This window comes from Amphiprion ocellaris, chromosome 18, assembly GCF_022539595.1.
Source record: "Amphiprion ocellaris isolate individual 3 ecotype Okinawa chromosome 18, ASM2253959v1, whole genome shotgun sequence".
NCBI lineage: Eukaryota > Metazoa > Chordata > Actinopteri > Pomacentridae > Amphiprion > Amphiprion ocellaris.
Window position 1 is genome coordinate 9,244,228 of NC_072783.1, and position 13,339 is coordinate 9,257,566.

The 13,339-nt window shown below is 41.6% G+C and overlaps 2 protein-coding genes across 2 annotated transcripts in view; both read left to right on the top strand.

Moving 5' to 3' along the window:
* Positions 1-7,809, top strand: part of rnf213b (ring finger protein 213b) — a 56,993-nt gene extending 49,184 nt beyond the window's left edge. The window contains exons 57-65 of the mRNA XM_023284733.3: positions 19-151; positions 227-310; positions 1,151-1,334; positions 3,363-3,564; positions 3,642-3,719; positions 3,847-4,044; positions 5,523-5,612; positions 6,001-6,179; positions 6,634-7,809. Coding sequence (XP_023140501.2) covers positions 19-151; positions 227-310; positions 1,151-1,334; positions 3,363-3,564; positions 3,642-3,719; positions 3,847-4,044; positions 5,523-5,612; positions 6,001-6,179; positions 6,634-6,772 — 1,287 coding nt within the window. The 3' untranslated portion in view covers positions 6,773-7,809. The remainder of the gene's footprint in view (positions 1-18; positions 152-226; positions 311-1,150; positions 1,335-3,362; positions 3,565-3,641; positions 3,720-3,846; positions 4,045-5,522; positions 5,613-6,000; positions 6,180-6,633) is intronic.
* Positions 7,810-8,008: 199 nt separating this feature from the next.
* cep131 (centrosomal protein 131) overlaps positions 8,009-13,339 on the top strand; it is a 39,286-nt gene continuing 33,955 nt past the window's right edge. Inside the window, exons 1-3 of the mRNA XM_023284738.3 lie at positions 8,009-8,164; positions 10,906-11,102; positions 11,264-11,358. Coding sequence (XP_023140506.2) covers positions 10,917-11,102; positions 11,264-11,358 — 281 coding nt within the window. The 5' untranslated portion in view covers positions 8,009-8,164; positions 10,906-10,916. The remainder of the gene's footprint in view (positions 8,165-10,905; positions 11,103-11,263; positions 11,359-13,339) is intronic.

The following is a 13,339-nucleotide window of genomic DNA, read 5'->3' on the forward strand; positions in this document are numbered from 1 at the left end:
TCTTATTGTTTATTGCAGATCCACTGTGTGCGATGGTTACACCACCTACCTGAGCTGGCTGCTCTACAGTCCGATCTGCTCAGAGGGTTTCCTCTGACTTCAGAATCAAACCAACAGACGATCGCTCAGATGTTACAGCAGTTACCAGCAGGTACGTCATCCATCTGTTGTCTTTAATTTAACACCAGCAGCAGCACAAACTGAGCTTTATTTTCCTCCTCATCAGGATACCAGAAGAAGATTCTGGCTGAGAGAGTCGACACATTCATCACAGTGTGGAACTGTCTGAGAGCAGAGGTGGCAAACAACTGTAAGCACGATATGAATAAACACTATTCCTACTACAGTAATATGGATATTACAGCTACTAAAAGTCACAGCGTTATTTATGAGGCATTTGTCTGAGCTAAAATTGCTGTTAACTCTTGTTCTATTTACATAAATTGTAAAATAGTTAATATTTAGTCATTCTGAGTGCACTATACACCAGAAATATGTTTTTAAAAGTGATTTAAAAGAGGTAATTGACTTAAGTAAGCATCTGTTCCTACAGTAGGACTTTAAACTGAACATGCAGCAGCATGAATGCAAGTGGGCTTCATTTTTATGACTTATTATGACAACATAACAAGATATTCAGTGTTTGAAATCAAGTTCCACGTGTTTATTATAAACAGTCTGACATCTGGAGTGTTTGGTGTTTTAACATTTACTGTCAGAGTGGAAACATTACATTTTGTCTCTTATTTTACAATAATTTACGACACAATTCTTGTAAAACTGCACGTTTATTTTATGAATAAAGGACACATGTAAGGACAAGTACACCTGCAACATTTTCTAGCCTAGTAATGTGTTTTAAGGGAATATTTTGCATTTAAATCACAGTTTAAAAGCACTCGGCCAGTTTGACGTCCGTGTTTACTGTAAATAATGTGTTGTCTTTGGTGTTTGGTGTCAAAATATTTGGTGAAAATGTGGAAAGATTGCATTTTTTTGTCTTATTTTAGAAAAAAGTGAAGCCTATTTTTTTTTCTTTACATAGTATGAAAATAAGGAGTCTTGCATGTTAAATTAAAAGGTTAAAATACTGATTGTCATGACAAAGAAAACTCATAATTCACTTCTTGTATATTTATATTTCCTGCAGCAGCAGATCTGGGCGTGGATGTGAACTTGTGTGAGAAGGAGGTGACGTCTGACAGCTCTGGAGAGTTTCTGACGCCGAGCCGACGTGGACCAGGATCGATTCTCCGAACTCTGGTCGACTTTCTGTCCGAGACTCACAACAGTCTGGTGAGAGAAGCGAGGACAGCGAGTCGCCAGGAGGACAGGTCGGTCCATTTCTACACTGTCCCAAAATGCAGCTTTCTTCCATAATTTAATGACTATTAATTAGAATATTGGGGTAACGATGGCTCAAGTGGTTGTGGCCTGATTGTAAGCTCAGCGGTTCAATCCCGTGGCCTTAGACCAGACACTAAACCCCAAGTTGGTCCCAGTATTAGATGAGCACCTTACATGTCAGGTTTTCTACCATTAGTGTTAAAGTGTGTGTGAATATGTGAATTAAAATGGCACCGTGAAGCCCTTTATAGAACCTCGCTCAGATTAAAAAGGCTCCATATCAGTGTGGACCATCTACCGTTTGTTCCCACCTAAAATAAAACCAACTCCAGGCTCCATAGAGAGTCCGTTTATGTCCTGTAAATCCTGCCAAATAATACAATGTTAAGTGTCTACCTATTAAATAATTTAATCAGTATTTATTGACTTCAAAAATAAAAATATATGAATTTATACAGATATTTCGGCATATGTCACCGTTTCAATAAGCTCAGATGCAGGAAAGAGATGGAGACAAAACGATTCCAAAATCAATAGATTTACAAGGAAGTATAGGTACAAGAACTACAAATTAGAACCGGAAGACTACAACTGGTAGTGAACCTGGTTACTGGTGAAACAGGTACCGATAAACTCAAGGGTGCCTCTAGAGGCTGCTGGACTAAACCAAGAGGCTTCTATAAGGCAAGATAACTAACCCACTGCAGGCAACACTGTGGCAGGAAAGTTGAATCTATAAACACTAGGAATTACAAAGTACAAAAATCACAAATGATGAACCCGCTGCAGGTAACACCTAGGCAGGAAAGTAAGGCTTAAACATTCTAGGAAATACGGAGTTCAAGCACTGTTACAATAAGTAGAACTACAGATATAAACTGTGCCTGGAACAACGAGAGAGTGACTACACTCAAAGGAGGAATTCTGGATTACAATCCGCGGAATACTAAGACAAATATACTACCTGAACTAGAGACAAAGAATATGAACTAACTGGCGTACCAGACAGAATACGAAAGGGTGACTAAACCCACAGGAATACAGACTACTACGATGATATACTACCTGAACAAGAGACTAAGAATTACGGACTAGGCTGGCGAAACAGACTAAAGACAGAAGAGTGATTACACTCATGGAAGAAACTCAAACTCTACTAAGCTACAGAATTCAACAGGACGAGAACTCAAGCTAGTCTGCAGGGCACGGACTGAGACTTAGCTGGCAGCACAGATTTGGTGGAAACAGGAGAGCTGGGAAGCACGACAGAGGTAGTGGCTGGAGAAGGCTTGGTGTGAGACTGATGGTCGGAGGCTACAGCCTCTGTGCCAAACACACCTAATCAGGTAAAACAGAAAGGTGGGGGGAAGGAGGAGCCCTATCCAGAGCCTGTAGCAGCAGGCCTGACAGTATACATTGGAGATGAGAGTGATGAACAAATACCGTCTTATTGTTTCTATTGTAGTTAAGACCAGATTTGGAACCCATTTTTGAAAATATCTCAGTGATTTACAGCAAATTTTAAAATTATTTTTAAAGAAAACTTCCAAGAAATTACCTGACACATACAGGACCTTTAAAATAACTTGTTAAAACAATGCTACTATTGTCTTTTTTACTTTAAAGGCACTGCATTTGTTATATTATGTCATTTTTTTGCTTTTTCTGAGCAATGTCTGGCCCAAGAATTTCCTTTGGGATTAGTAAAATTTTATGTTGTCTTGTCTTGTCTTATCTTGTCTTAACATGTCTTGTCTTGTCTTGTCTTGGCTTGGCTTTGCTTAACGTATCTTGTCTTGTCTTAACTTATCTTGTCTTGTCTTAACTTGTCTTAACTTATCTTATTTTGCCTTATCTGTGATCATCAACACAAAGAATAAAATGATAACAGTCTGGAGATGCACTGTCCGGTCTCAAAGTATCACCTTCTGATTAAAGTTCCTATCATAGAAACTGCATATATTTGGGAGTCCTCTACAGTCGATCATGGATGTTCTGCTGTGTTCTCTCCTCAGTGAGTACAGCGTTCCTTTAGAGAGGGTTTCAGAGACCCAGCTGACTCTGTGCCACCCGGAGAGGGATCTGCTGCCGCTGGTTCTGGCCCACTGCCACTACACCTTAAAGAAGGGCGGTGAGACTGACAGCAGCTACGACCTGAGAGGCATCCAAACCCAGCTGAGCCGCCGCTTCCTGGCAGGAAAACCTCTCATCCAGGCGGTAAGAATCCAAACTAGTCCTGCGGCTGAATGTAGATTCACCAAACACTCTGTTGAATGATTTCTGTCTGTTATCAGGACACATCGAGGTACCTGAACAGACACCTGCAGGACTTCTCTGTGGTTCTAACGGAAGTCAGAGAAAAGATCCATCAGGTGAAACCATGTCACAGTACCAGTGTTTTCATGTGGAACTGACTGATACCAGCTGAAGAATGTTCACACTTTATTAGAGGTCACATTCCTTCCTTCCTCTCCTTTGAACGGTTTTTCTGTGTTGCAGGAGCCGCTGAAGGGTTCGGTGGGTGGCGCCATGAGGACCGTGCTGAGATCCTTCACCGACGTTTGCGACGCCGTCTACGTGGTGGAGATCGGTCTTCGCTTCCTCGGCAAGACGGGTGGAGATCCTCAGAGTCAACTGCTGTCATATCTGACTGATTCTCTGCAGATGGGGCCGCAGATCTCAAGCACTGTAGCAAAGGTAGAAACCCCCAGGTTACAGCACCTCCATGCAGAAAAGTGGGATTATGTTGATCTCATTTTCTACTAGTTACAGCACCCTTTGATGTTGTTTTTCTGTTCATGAAACCACCAATTCTGGATGAATTTTTTGACACCAGTGTGTTCTCTGGAATTAGCAAAATAGAAATGTTGATTGTGTCATAATTGGATCTTTGCCAGCTTTAAAAATGGAACATCAGCAACAGTTTTCATGTTTTAAGCCTTTAAAACACATCACATAGCAAATATTTTTCTCATATTGGGAATCTACCACTTTAGACAGCCTTTAGTGTGCAGGAAGTTCTTTCAAATATGAAAATCAACTTCTAAAACATGCATAAATTATGTACTTTGTCACTCTAGTTGAGTTGGTTTATTGTCACAATCACTTTATTAGTCTCTGCAGGGAAATTGCTTCATAAAGAGTTGCTCAAATATGTAAAAACTTTACAAGAAACAGTCTGGATACACTTCAGTTGTAACATCTTTAGATCTCACATTGAAACCTCCAAAGCTGATTATATACAAGAAGACAGCTATTTTGTTTTTATATTAAAGGTTTCCTCAAAATGTATTTTTTAATATGCATGTGAAGCATTATATATCTAAAAATGTCCTACTTTACATAGATATCCAGAACAGAAATATAAACATTGGATAAAACCATTAAAATCTAAATTTAGTTCCATTTTGTTGACGTTAGAGTTAAAGGTTTATACAGAGGGGATTGTTGAAGTCTCTTTTTATCGCTCCATAAATCAGAACATACTGCCAACAGTGTCTGTAAATGTCTATAAATCAGGCTGTGAATGATATCTGAACAAACCTCTCAGTATTAACCTTCAGAATACAGACGGGAGTTGAGATATCTAGGTCAGAGTAGGAGATTTTTTTTTTTTATGACACAAAGAGACAATGTGCAGTAAAATAAACACCTATATATCCTTTTTTGGGATGTTTTCTTTCCACTAGTCCAAAAGAAGAAATGTTCTGGAAGCAAAATAGCCCTAAAATCTTGAAATTGACCCGGCATAAAAAACTGTATTTTTCCTGTAATATCTCTTCTCATTTTGATTTATTTCCATTTACTCCAACTATTTGAAAGCCATCGATGTTAACAACAGGGTGTGGAGTATTTTTCTGTGGTCACACCTCTGGGAAACGTTTAACAGTACACTCAGGAAGTCCACTGGATTTCTGATAAATCAAATACTGCAGTAATGAATTGTTCTCAACGGCACACATACAAAATGACTGACTTGTTTCAAATGTCTGCAGTATGAACAAATGTAGGAACATCAATGACTGCGGCAGAAAAAATACAACAAAAACACTTAAGATTGTACAGTCTGCATTCCTTCAATCTAAAGTATACATGAGCTCTAACCGAGGGGCTAAAACTGTAAGAATAAAACCCACCACCATGACCTTATTAAACGTTAAACTGTTTCACTTCAGGGTCTCGGAGAGAGCAAACTGGAGCACAGCATATTCACCTGGCAGCTCCTGACTTGTTGGAAATCTGAACTTATGCTGCACAAGAAGCAAGTAAGTACCAATAAAATGTTAAACTCCAGGAATTTACTGAATGCGGTGTTGAAATACAGTCAGAACACAGAATCACACCGGGGTTTGGAAGCCGTGCCAGCGCTCTCCAGAAGTCCGTGAAGGAATCTCTGCCACGGTGACCGCCTAATTTATATCGGCGCTTCCACTCGTGACCTCTCATGACCTCACCACAGCTACTGACTAACCTCAAACCAAACCGCAGAGAGTGAAATTTTCTCGGCTGCGGTCCGTTGAAAGTGTGGCAGGAGCTCAGAGTTTGACGCCAATAAAAACTGAACGTCAGGAATTCTTTCTCCAGAAGCTGCAGCTATGAAGATTCAGAAAGCTTTGCACATTCTTTACACTTTGTTGGTGTTCTTTGTTGCAGGATCCGTTTCAGAAGCTGCCCTCTAAGTTCCAGGAGAGGCTGTCGGAGGAGGAGAGGAAGGCGCTGAAGGCTTTCCTCGCCGTCACGGACGTCGACGCTTTCTGTTTGGAGCTGCACGAAATCCTGCTGCTGAAGACGAGCAACGCCGTCCCCGACCAGGCCTACCAACCACACTGGGAGTAAGCATCTGCATCCACCTCTCTGTTGTCATTTTACCATTTGTGAGTTCAGTTCGAGGTTACACCAAATGGTAAAACAAGCCCAAAGCATTTCCATTATTGACATTCATTCTCTAGTTTAGCCTCGGGGTGTTTTTACAGATATCTCTTAAAAGAAGTGTGCCCATTCAGTTGACAGATTACCACCCTGGTCTGTAGGAATCCATTGATTCTGGGCAGCTTTAATCAGAGTAAAGTGTGGAGGTCTGTCCCCAGGGATTTGGAGCCTTTTGACTCCCAGGAGCAGAGCGTGACCCCTCCGGGCGGCCATCTGTCAGGAGAAAGCGGCTTTAGTCGTATCCCCCTCGGCCGCAGGTCGCTCCCATTGAAGCGGCAGCTGGGCAGTGAAAACAATGGTCGCAGCGCTAACAGTTGTTTTGTTGGTGTCCTCCCTCCCTGCTGTCTCTGTCTGCAGCATCAGGTCCACCTTAGAGATCCATTTGGAGCAGAAAGAACTTCCTCCTCTGCTGGGGCTCGAGGACTTACCCGAGGAGATCACCCTGGGTCGAGGCGCTGATGTGTGGAGGGCAGCTGTGGAGTTTAAGAGGAGATAAAGTGTTTGTGCCGAGAGCTCAAGTATTTCTGGAACATCTGGACTGAGACTGACTGTCAGTAATCCCATAATTAATTTCATGTGATATGATAGATTCCATTCCAATGTGCCTTTCCGCCAGTAGGCTCTGAATGTTTTATAAAAAGCCCTGGATCAAAAACCTTTTGTTTACATAAGAGCGAATAATTTAAAGAAACAGCTGTAGATCTATTATTGTCATTCCAATCACGTGTTGAATCTCTTGAAAATAATGTTAGTTGATGAAAAACATGAGGCTATATGAAAAGTCTTATCTGTTTGCTAAAATATTTTTCTCAGCATTTCATTACTAAGATTTTTTGTCTCTAATCAATAAAACTATGGCAACAGGTAGTCAAGTGGCAACGAAAACACATTTTATTGTTTTTATTGTAAGTTGCTGTGCTTAGGCAAGGTATTATTAGCTTAAGCATGCACAAAAGTTTCTGTTTTTTGTCTGCTTTGATTATTATTAGTTATTTATTTAGATTTATTGTGATATATGTTGAACTTTGTCTCCTCAACAGCACCTGCATCTCTAATTCTAGACTATTTAAAGGCTCAGTCACCTGTGTATTTCCAACGCACACCTCTATGTATAATTATAATTGCAAATCATCATAAATGCAACTTATCCCAAGGCACACAGCTCTAGTTTTAACTTTTCTGCTGTAACTATATTATTGTAAAACATTGGCTAATGACTTTGCTGGTATCTCACAATTTATATTTTATTTTGAAATAAGATAAAATGCTGCAATTGTCATGCTAAAATGTAAAAATTCCTGGGCTGACCTGAGCCTCCAGTGTTTCTAGATCCTTAAGACTCTAAAATGAGTTATTTCTGGAACATCTGGATTAAGATTAACAGTCAAGAATTAATTCATTCCTTATGAGAGGACAGATTCTGGTTGAATGTGATCTAACTGATGTAAACGGTTAAAATTGTGAGATGTCTTGTATTATGCCCGATCTGTTGATAAGACGTCAAGGAAGAAATAAAAAATGAACAAACTGGAATCCTGTTTTCTTTGGAAGTATTTCCCAACACTGGAAAAGTTGGAAAAATGTCAATTTGTCATCTCTTTGCAAAGTCAACCAAACCGTTGCTGCGACACTCCCCTTTGAATCCGCTCCGTAAACGGACGGCTCCGCTCAGCCAATAGGGTGCAAGAACGAAGAGACGTTGCTCGGTCTCCTCCAATCGGAGACGCTGAGGGGCGGAGCCTGTGCGTGTCGTTACCACAGAGATGGTGTTATTTATCCCAGTATTAGTCCCGACAGTCAGCGGACGCTTTCACCGCTTATCGGAGGATTTAACGGGAATTAAAACACAACCGGAGCTTCTCAGCTATGGTGGCATCCAGCTTTTGAAGTAAGTAGCTCCCATTTTTCTTTTTCCTTTCTTTTAAGGGGGCCTTGATGTGTTTTAGAACTGTTGGCTAGAAATGCTTTGACTACACCAGACTTCATTTTTATTTATTTTTTTTTTACTTTCGCGGTAACTGACGGCCGGAATATAACCGTTAGCTTAAGTTTGACACTTGAAGCGAGGCAGTAAATTAATAAATTGTCGTGTTTTCGCAGCGCTACGGTGCAAAATATCAAAAAACTAAAGCAGCTGGGATTAATTCGTCCCAGTCAACAAGGTAACGATGCAAAGCTTCGGTCTACGTTCACCGTTATTGACGGTATAACGGCTGTTAGCTTACCGAGAAGTTACCAATTTGCTAGCTAACGATTATTAATCTGTTATTTACTAGTGTCGGGTTTGTTTGTTTTCTTTATTTTGGAATAGGAAGATGGTAACGTTAGCTAACAGAGCTAGCAAACATACACCTGCCAAAGTGTAACTAGCTGGAGCAAGCCGAGTGTTAACTATAGTTCTGTGTTTTACTTTAGCAACCCCACAATGCTAACTACATTTTATACACAGCTTTAATTAAGCTTTAAAAAATTATAAACAGCTTAGATTTGCCATATTAAAAATACAGACCCCACAGTAGGTAATCGATGCACTAAAACTCAGTATACCTTCATTACTTAGATTCAACGCTTATATTTTCAATGTTTCATATGTCCATTTTTAATACTGATGGCAAACAATCCTCTTCATCATGCCACATATCAGATTTCTGGACAGATTTTCTGCCATTCTTTACAGACTCTATTTTTTCAGCTGCTCTTTGCTTTAGGGGTTGTTTTGCTCTACTTTTCGAGTCAAGCGACATACTTGGCCAGGTTGTAGTTTTCCTTCTTTCAAAAAACTCGTGTGATTTTGGCAGTGTGCTTTAGATGGTTATCATGTTAATATTCTTTTTCTGCCAAGCTTTTGCAAAGTGGGAGTTATCTTGTCCATCAATAAATGTCATCTCTCCAACACTTTTTCCTTTTGTGCTTCACTATCAGGACTATGCATTCACTGTTGTAGTCCTGGGCAACAGAGACAAAACGGACATAAACTGATGAAAACAACCACAAGAAGACACAAAATTACCACAAAGAGACCTCAATCAGCCACACAAAAAATGCCCCTGTGCTTCACTGACAGGACTATGCGTCTACTGTGGTAGTCCTGACCAGATTAATGCCAAATGTGTTGGACTCCAAATACATACTTGGCCAGGTAGTGTGCTTTTGGTTATCATGCTAATATTCTTTTTCTCCCAAGCTTTTGCAAAGTGGGAGTCATCTTGTCCATCTATAAATGTCATCTCCTCAACACCTTTTCCTTTTGTGCTTCACTGTCTGGACTATGCGTTCACTGTGGTAGTCTTGGGAAAACGAGACAAAATGGTCACAAACTGGATGAAAACAACCACAAAAAGACACAAAATGACCAGAAAGACACACAAAATTACCACAAAGAGACCCAAATCAACCACACACAACATGCCTCTGTGCTTCACTGTCAGGACTATGCGTCCACTGTGGTAGTCCTGACCAGATTAACACCAAACATGCTGGACTCCATCTGACACCAACAAATTTATCTGGATGAATGTGCTCCCAATACTCATCAGGTTTCTTTTTGTGATTGGTATTATGTTGCACTTTTGTGCCAAACAGCAAGTGAAGCTCTATTCTTGGCTCCCACCCATGTCACAGAAACTCTGATTTCCATCAATAACTCCCGTGTCAAGTTTCAAGCAGCTGCCAACTGGTTTTCACAGCTCGATTGTGAAAGTAGTTCGCTGTCTGTGGAGTTATTACAGTAGGAAGCCCTGATTAGTGGTACTTTGGTTCCTTCTGTACCTCCTCATTGCTGCTGCAACTGTTTCACTGATTTTTTTTTAAACTTTCACACTAACCTTTCTGTTTCCTTTTGCATATTTTTGTAGACCTCACAGTCAGATTTTTCACATTTTTGGCAATTCTTTATCAAATGGAGACATGCAAGTAGTATTACTTTTTTTTTTTAAATTTAATGCCTGTTGTATAATTGTGTTTTTTAAGTGCACTATGGTGAGATGCTCCCACCAACTTTGTTATACATTTTTTTTGTGTACAATGGCAATAAAGGTTATTTGATTCTATTCTATTCTAGACACAGCCCATAGGTCCAAAGGTGAGAAAGTTTAGCTGTTCATAGCTCATTTTATAACTATGTTCATGCAGTTTGGCTTATTGGAAATCACAGGTGGACCCCGTTTAGTTCCAATGCTCAGAGATTTTCTGCTATTGGTTCTTGTATTTTCAATGTGGTCTTTCTAAAGTATTTATTTTAGATTGTTCATAAGAGAAAACACTCAACTGTTCAGTTTAGAAATAATGCATTTATTGAGAGTTTATGCAATTTTGAATCAGTTGGCATTGAAGTGATATTGCACAGGATTTTACTCACTTCTGTTGTATACTGCAACCAGCTTGATTTGTAGCTAGCATGATAAACATTTAGCAGTAGTCAATTTGTACATCTGCCTCAGCACTGTCAGACTTTCCCAGCTGCTGTAAAAATAGTGGCTGCTTTTGTTGTTGGTTACTGTGGGAGACTAAACAGTCAGGGGAAAGTGGCTGTTATTTCCTCTGTTGTTGTGCTTGTACCCACTGAGTCTCCAGGGAAGTAGCTTGTGTGGCTTTCTGCGTCTTTCTAATATCTCATTTGCTCTATTCCAGGCTTTCAAAGGATGCATACAACACGCAGCCCTTCATCCATCCCCACAGGAGTGTCAGGAGATGCTCTGGACCTCAGCTTATCAGGCTCCCAGCTCTCTATGTCCAAGCGGCCGAGTAGCGCTTCACCAGGGAAGTACTTCTCTCGGTCGGTGTCGGTCTCTGTGGCGGGAGACAGCAGAGGGAAACGCAACACGTTGGTGAGTAACGGCTGATTCTTTATAAGATAATCAGATCAAGATGCCCGAATAAGAGAATCAGCATTGTCCTGTCAGCGGCTCGTTCCAGAATCCTCCAGCTGCATGATGTTTCACAACTAACTAGTCTTCTAATTCATCTACATTCAAATTTATATCCACAGGGCGACGCCAGCTTGAGTAGCTCCCGCTCCATCAAGAACCTGAGGCGCTCCAACAGCACCACTCAGGTCAACCAGCAGGCCAACATCAGCTTAAGGTGCCGACACACACTTTCACACACACTTCCTGATCCAGTAACACTTCAGATTCAACAGATAGATCAGCTTCAGGCGTCAAAACCAGCTTTTTTTCTCCACTATTTTAGCCCACATAAAGCCCTAACCCCCCCCCCCCAGAGATTTGGAAAAGTTTTTCACCACGTTGTCGGTCTATTGTGATTCTTAGACGAAATCGTTTAACATCAAGACTGTCCTCTATCTGCTTGCTCCTTGTTCGTTTCAGGATTGATTTTCAGATTTTATTGTTTTTAAAGTTTTAAGCGAATTAGCACCACCTTACTGTTCCAGCATCTTACTCCAGTTAGAGGTCGACCAACCAGGTGCTCCTGGACATAAAAAATAAAGGCAATGGAGCTGCTTAGAAACTTTTAAATCTCTGCTTAAGGCCCACTTTGATTCAGCTTGACACCCTGACTTCACCTCTTATTGTGTTGTTGTTCCTCTTAGTATTTGATTTCTTCTATTCGATTTGTCTTTTAGTCTTTGTGTGCACTTTGATCCAACTCATACACTCCATAAATTAGATTGACTTTGACTCAGTTCTCCGGCTCCAACCTATTTCCCTCATTTCTTATCGCTGACATTGACGCGCTAATGTGTATACAGAACAGAATGTGCTGATATATGAGATCTGCGAAGCCTCAGGCAGAACTTGCTCTTTGGTTCTCAATTAGATCATGAAGTGACCTTTACAGTAACGCACACGCTCCCGAGATACGAAGGACGTGTTTTTAGAAATGTCAGAAAAGAATGCGTTGGTTCTCAGATAATGAAGCGGTGCCGCTCGTGTTACCGGTGGACTATCCCTGCAGCTCCGGCTCTCTTAAAACCAGAGCGCCTCTCTTCAGCGAGCAACAGCTGGCAGCCCTGCAGCGCCGGCGGCTCGGACAATGGGAATTGTGGCGCGGCGGCTCCTGCATGATAAAGAGTGGAGGGAAGCCGGGTGGCTGTTGCTGGGGTCGCGGGGTGCAGGGACCGGCTTTGTTCCTGTTGGAGGGGGAGGGCCGAGACCTCTGGGGTCAGGTTACCCCCAGCACCAGGAGCCAGTGAAAGGAGAAGTGTGTGTGCACGCTCTGGTTCTATTGTCCGGCAGCTGCCTCCGTCCCCCCTCCTCGTTCTGCCTCCTGAGGATGCAGCGCTGAGGGGCTTTAAATTTAAAGACACTCTAAATACCCCCAGTGCCCCCCTGAGTCCCCTGCAGTCCTTCAGTCCTGTCATCAGGTCAGTCACCACCCCTCTCCACTGCTTCCTCCCCTCTGAGCATCACTCAGTTGTGGAGCAGAAAGTGGAGGAATGTGCTGCCTGAATAGTGTTGTCAGATTGCTTTTCATTGAGCCAGCTGGCTTCACTCCCCCCTCCAAAGACACACACTCTCATTTATACACTGACAGACAGAAACACCCTCCACAGATACCAGCAGAGGCCCGGCCAGACAGCAGGTCACCCTACATCTGTGCTCACGATGGAGCAAAAGGCTATTTGGAGGCCCAGCGACGGGCCGCTGGGATCAACATATGCATGCATTTACATGGAGTCCATAACAGAGTTCCCCTCAACGGAGAGTCAGCTGCTGGATTCCAGAGCTTCAGGGCTACCAGAGGAGGGGACCGGTTCCTGCAGCTGTCATTACAACATTTAATCACAAAAGCTGCCTGCCACTAAATGCCACAACTCGAAGTTGTGCTTTGTGTGGAGTTTATTAATAATGTGCTGCTACGCATCTTGTTGTGGGAAAACTGAGCCCAGAAACTGCTTTTACCCGCTTTTAGTAACAGATTTGAAACCTGTGGGTCAAAATTGTCTAAAACAACTAAATACCTGTCCAAAATTTGTGAAAATTGTATAGGAATAGTCAAAATTTGACCAAAATGATTTAAAACGTCCAAATTTAGCCCAAAATATCCAAAATGAGTTAAAACCCTTTTTAAAACTCCTCAAAATGACCTGAAGCTTTGCCAG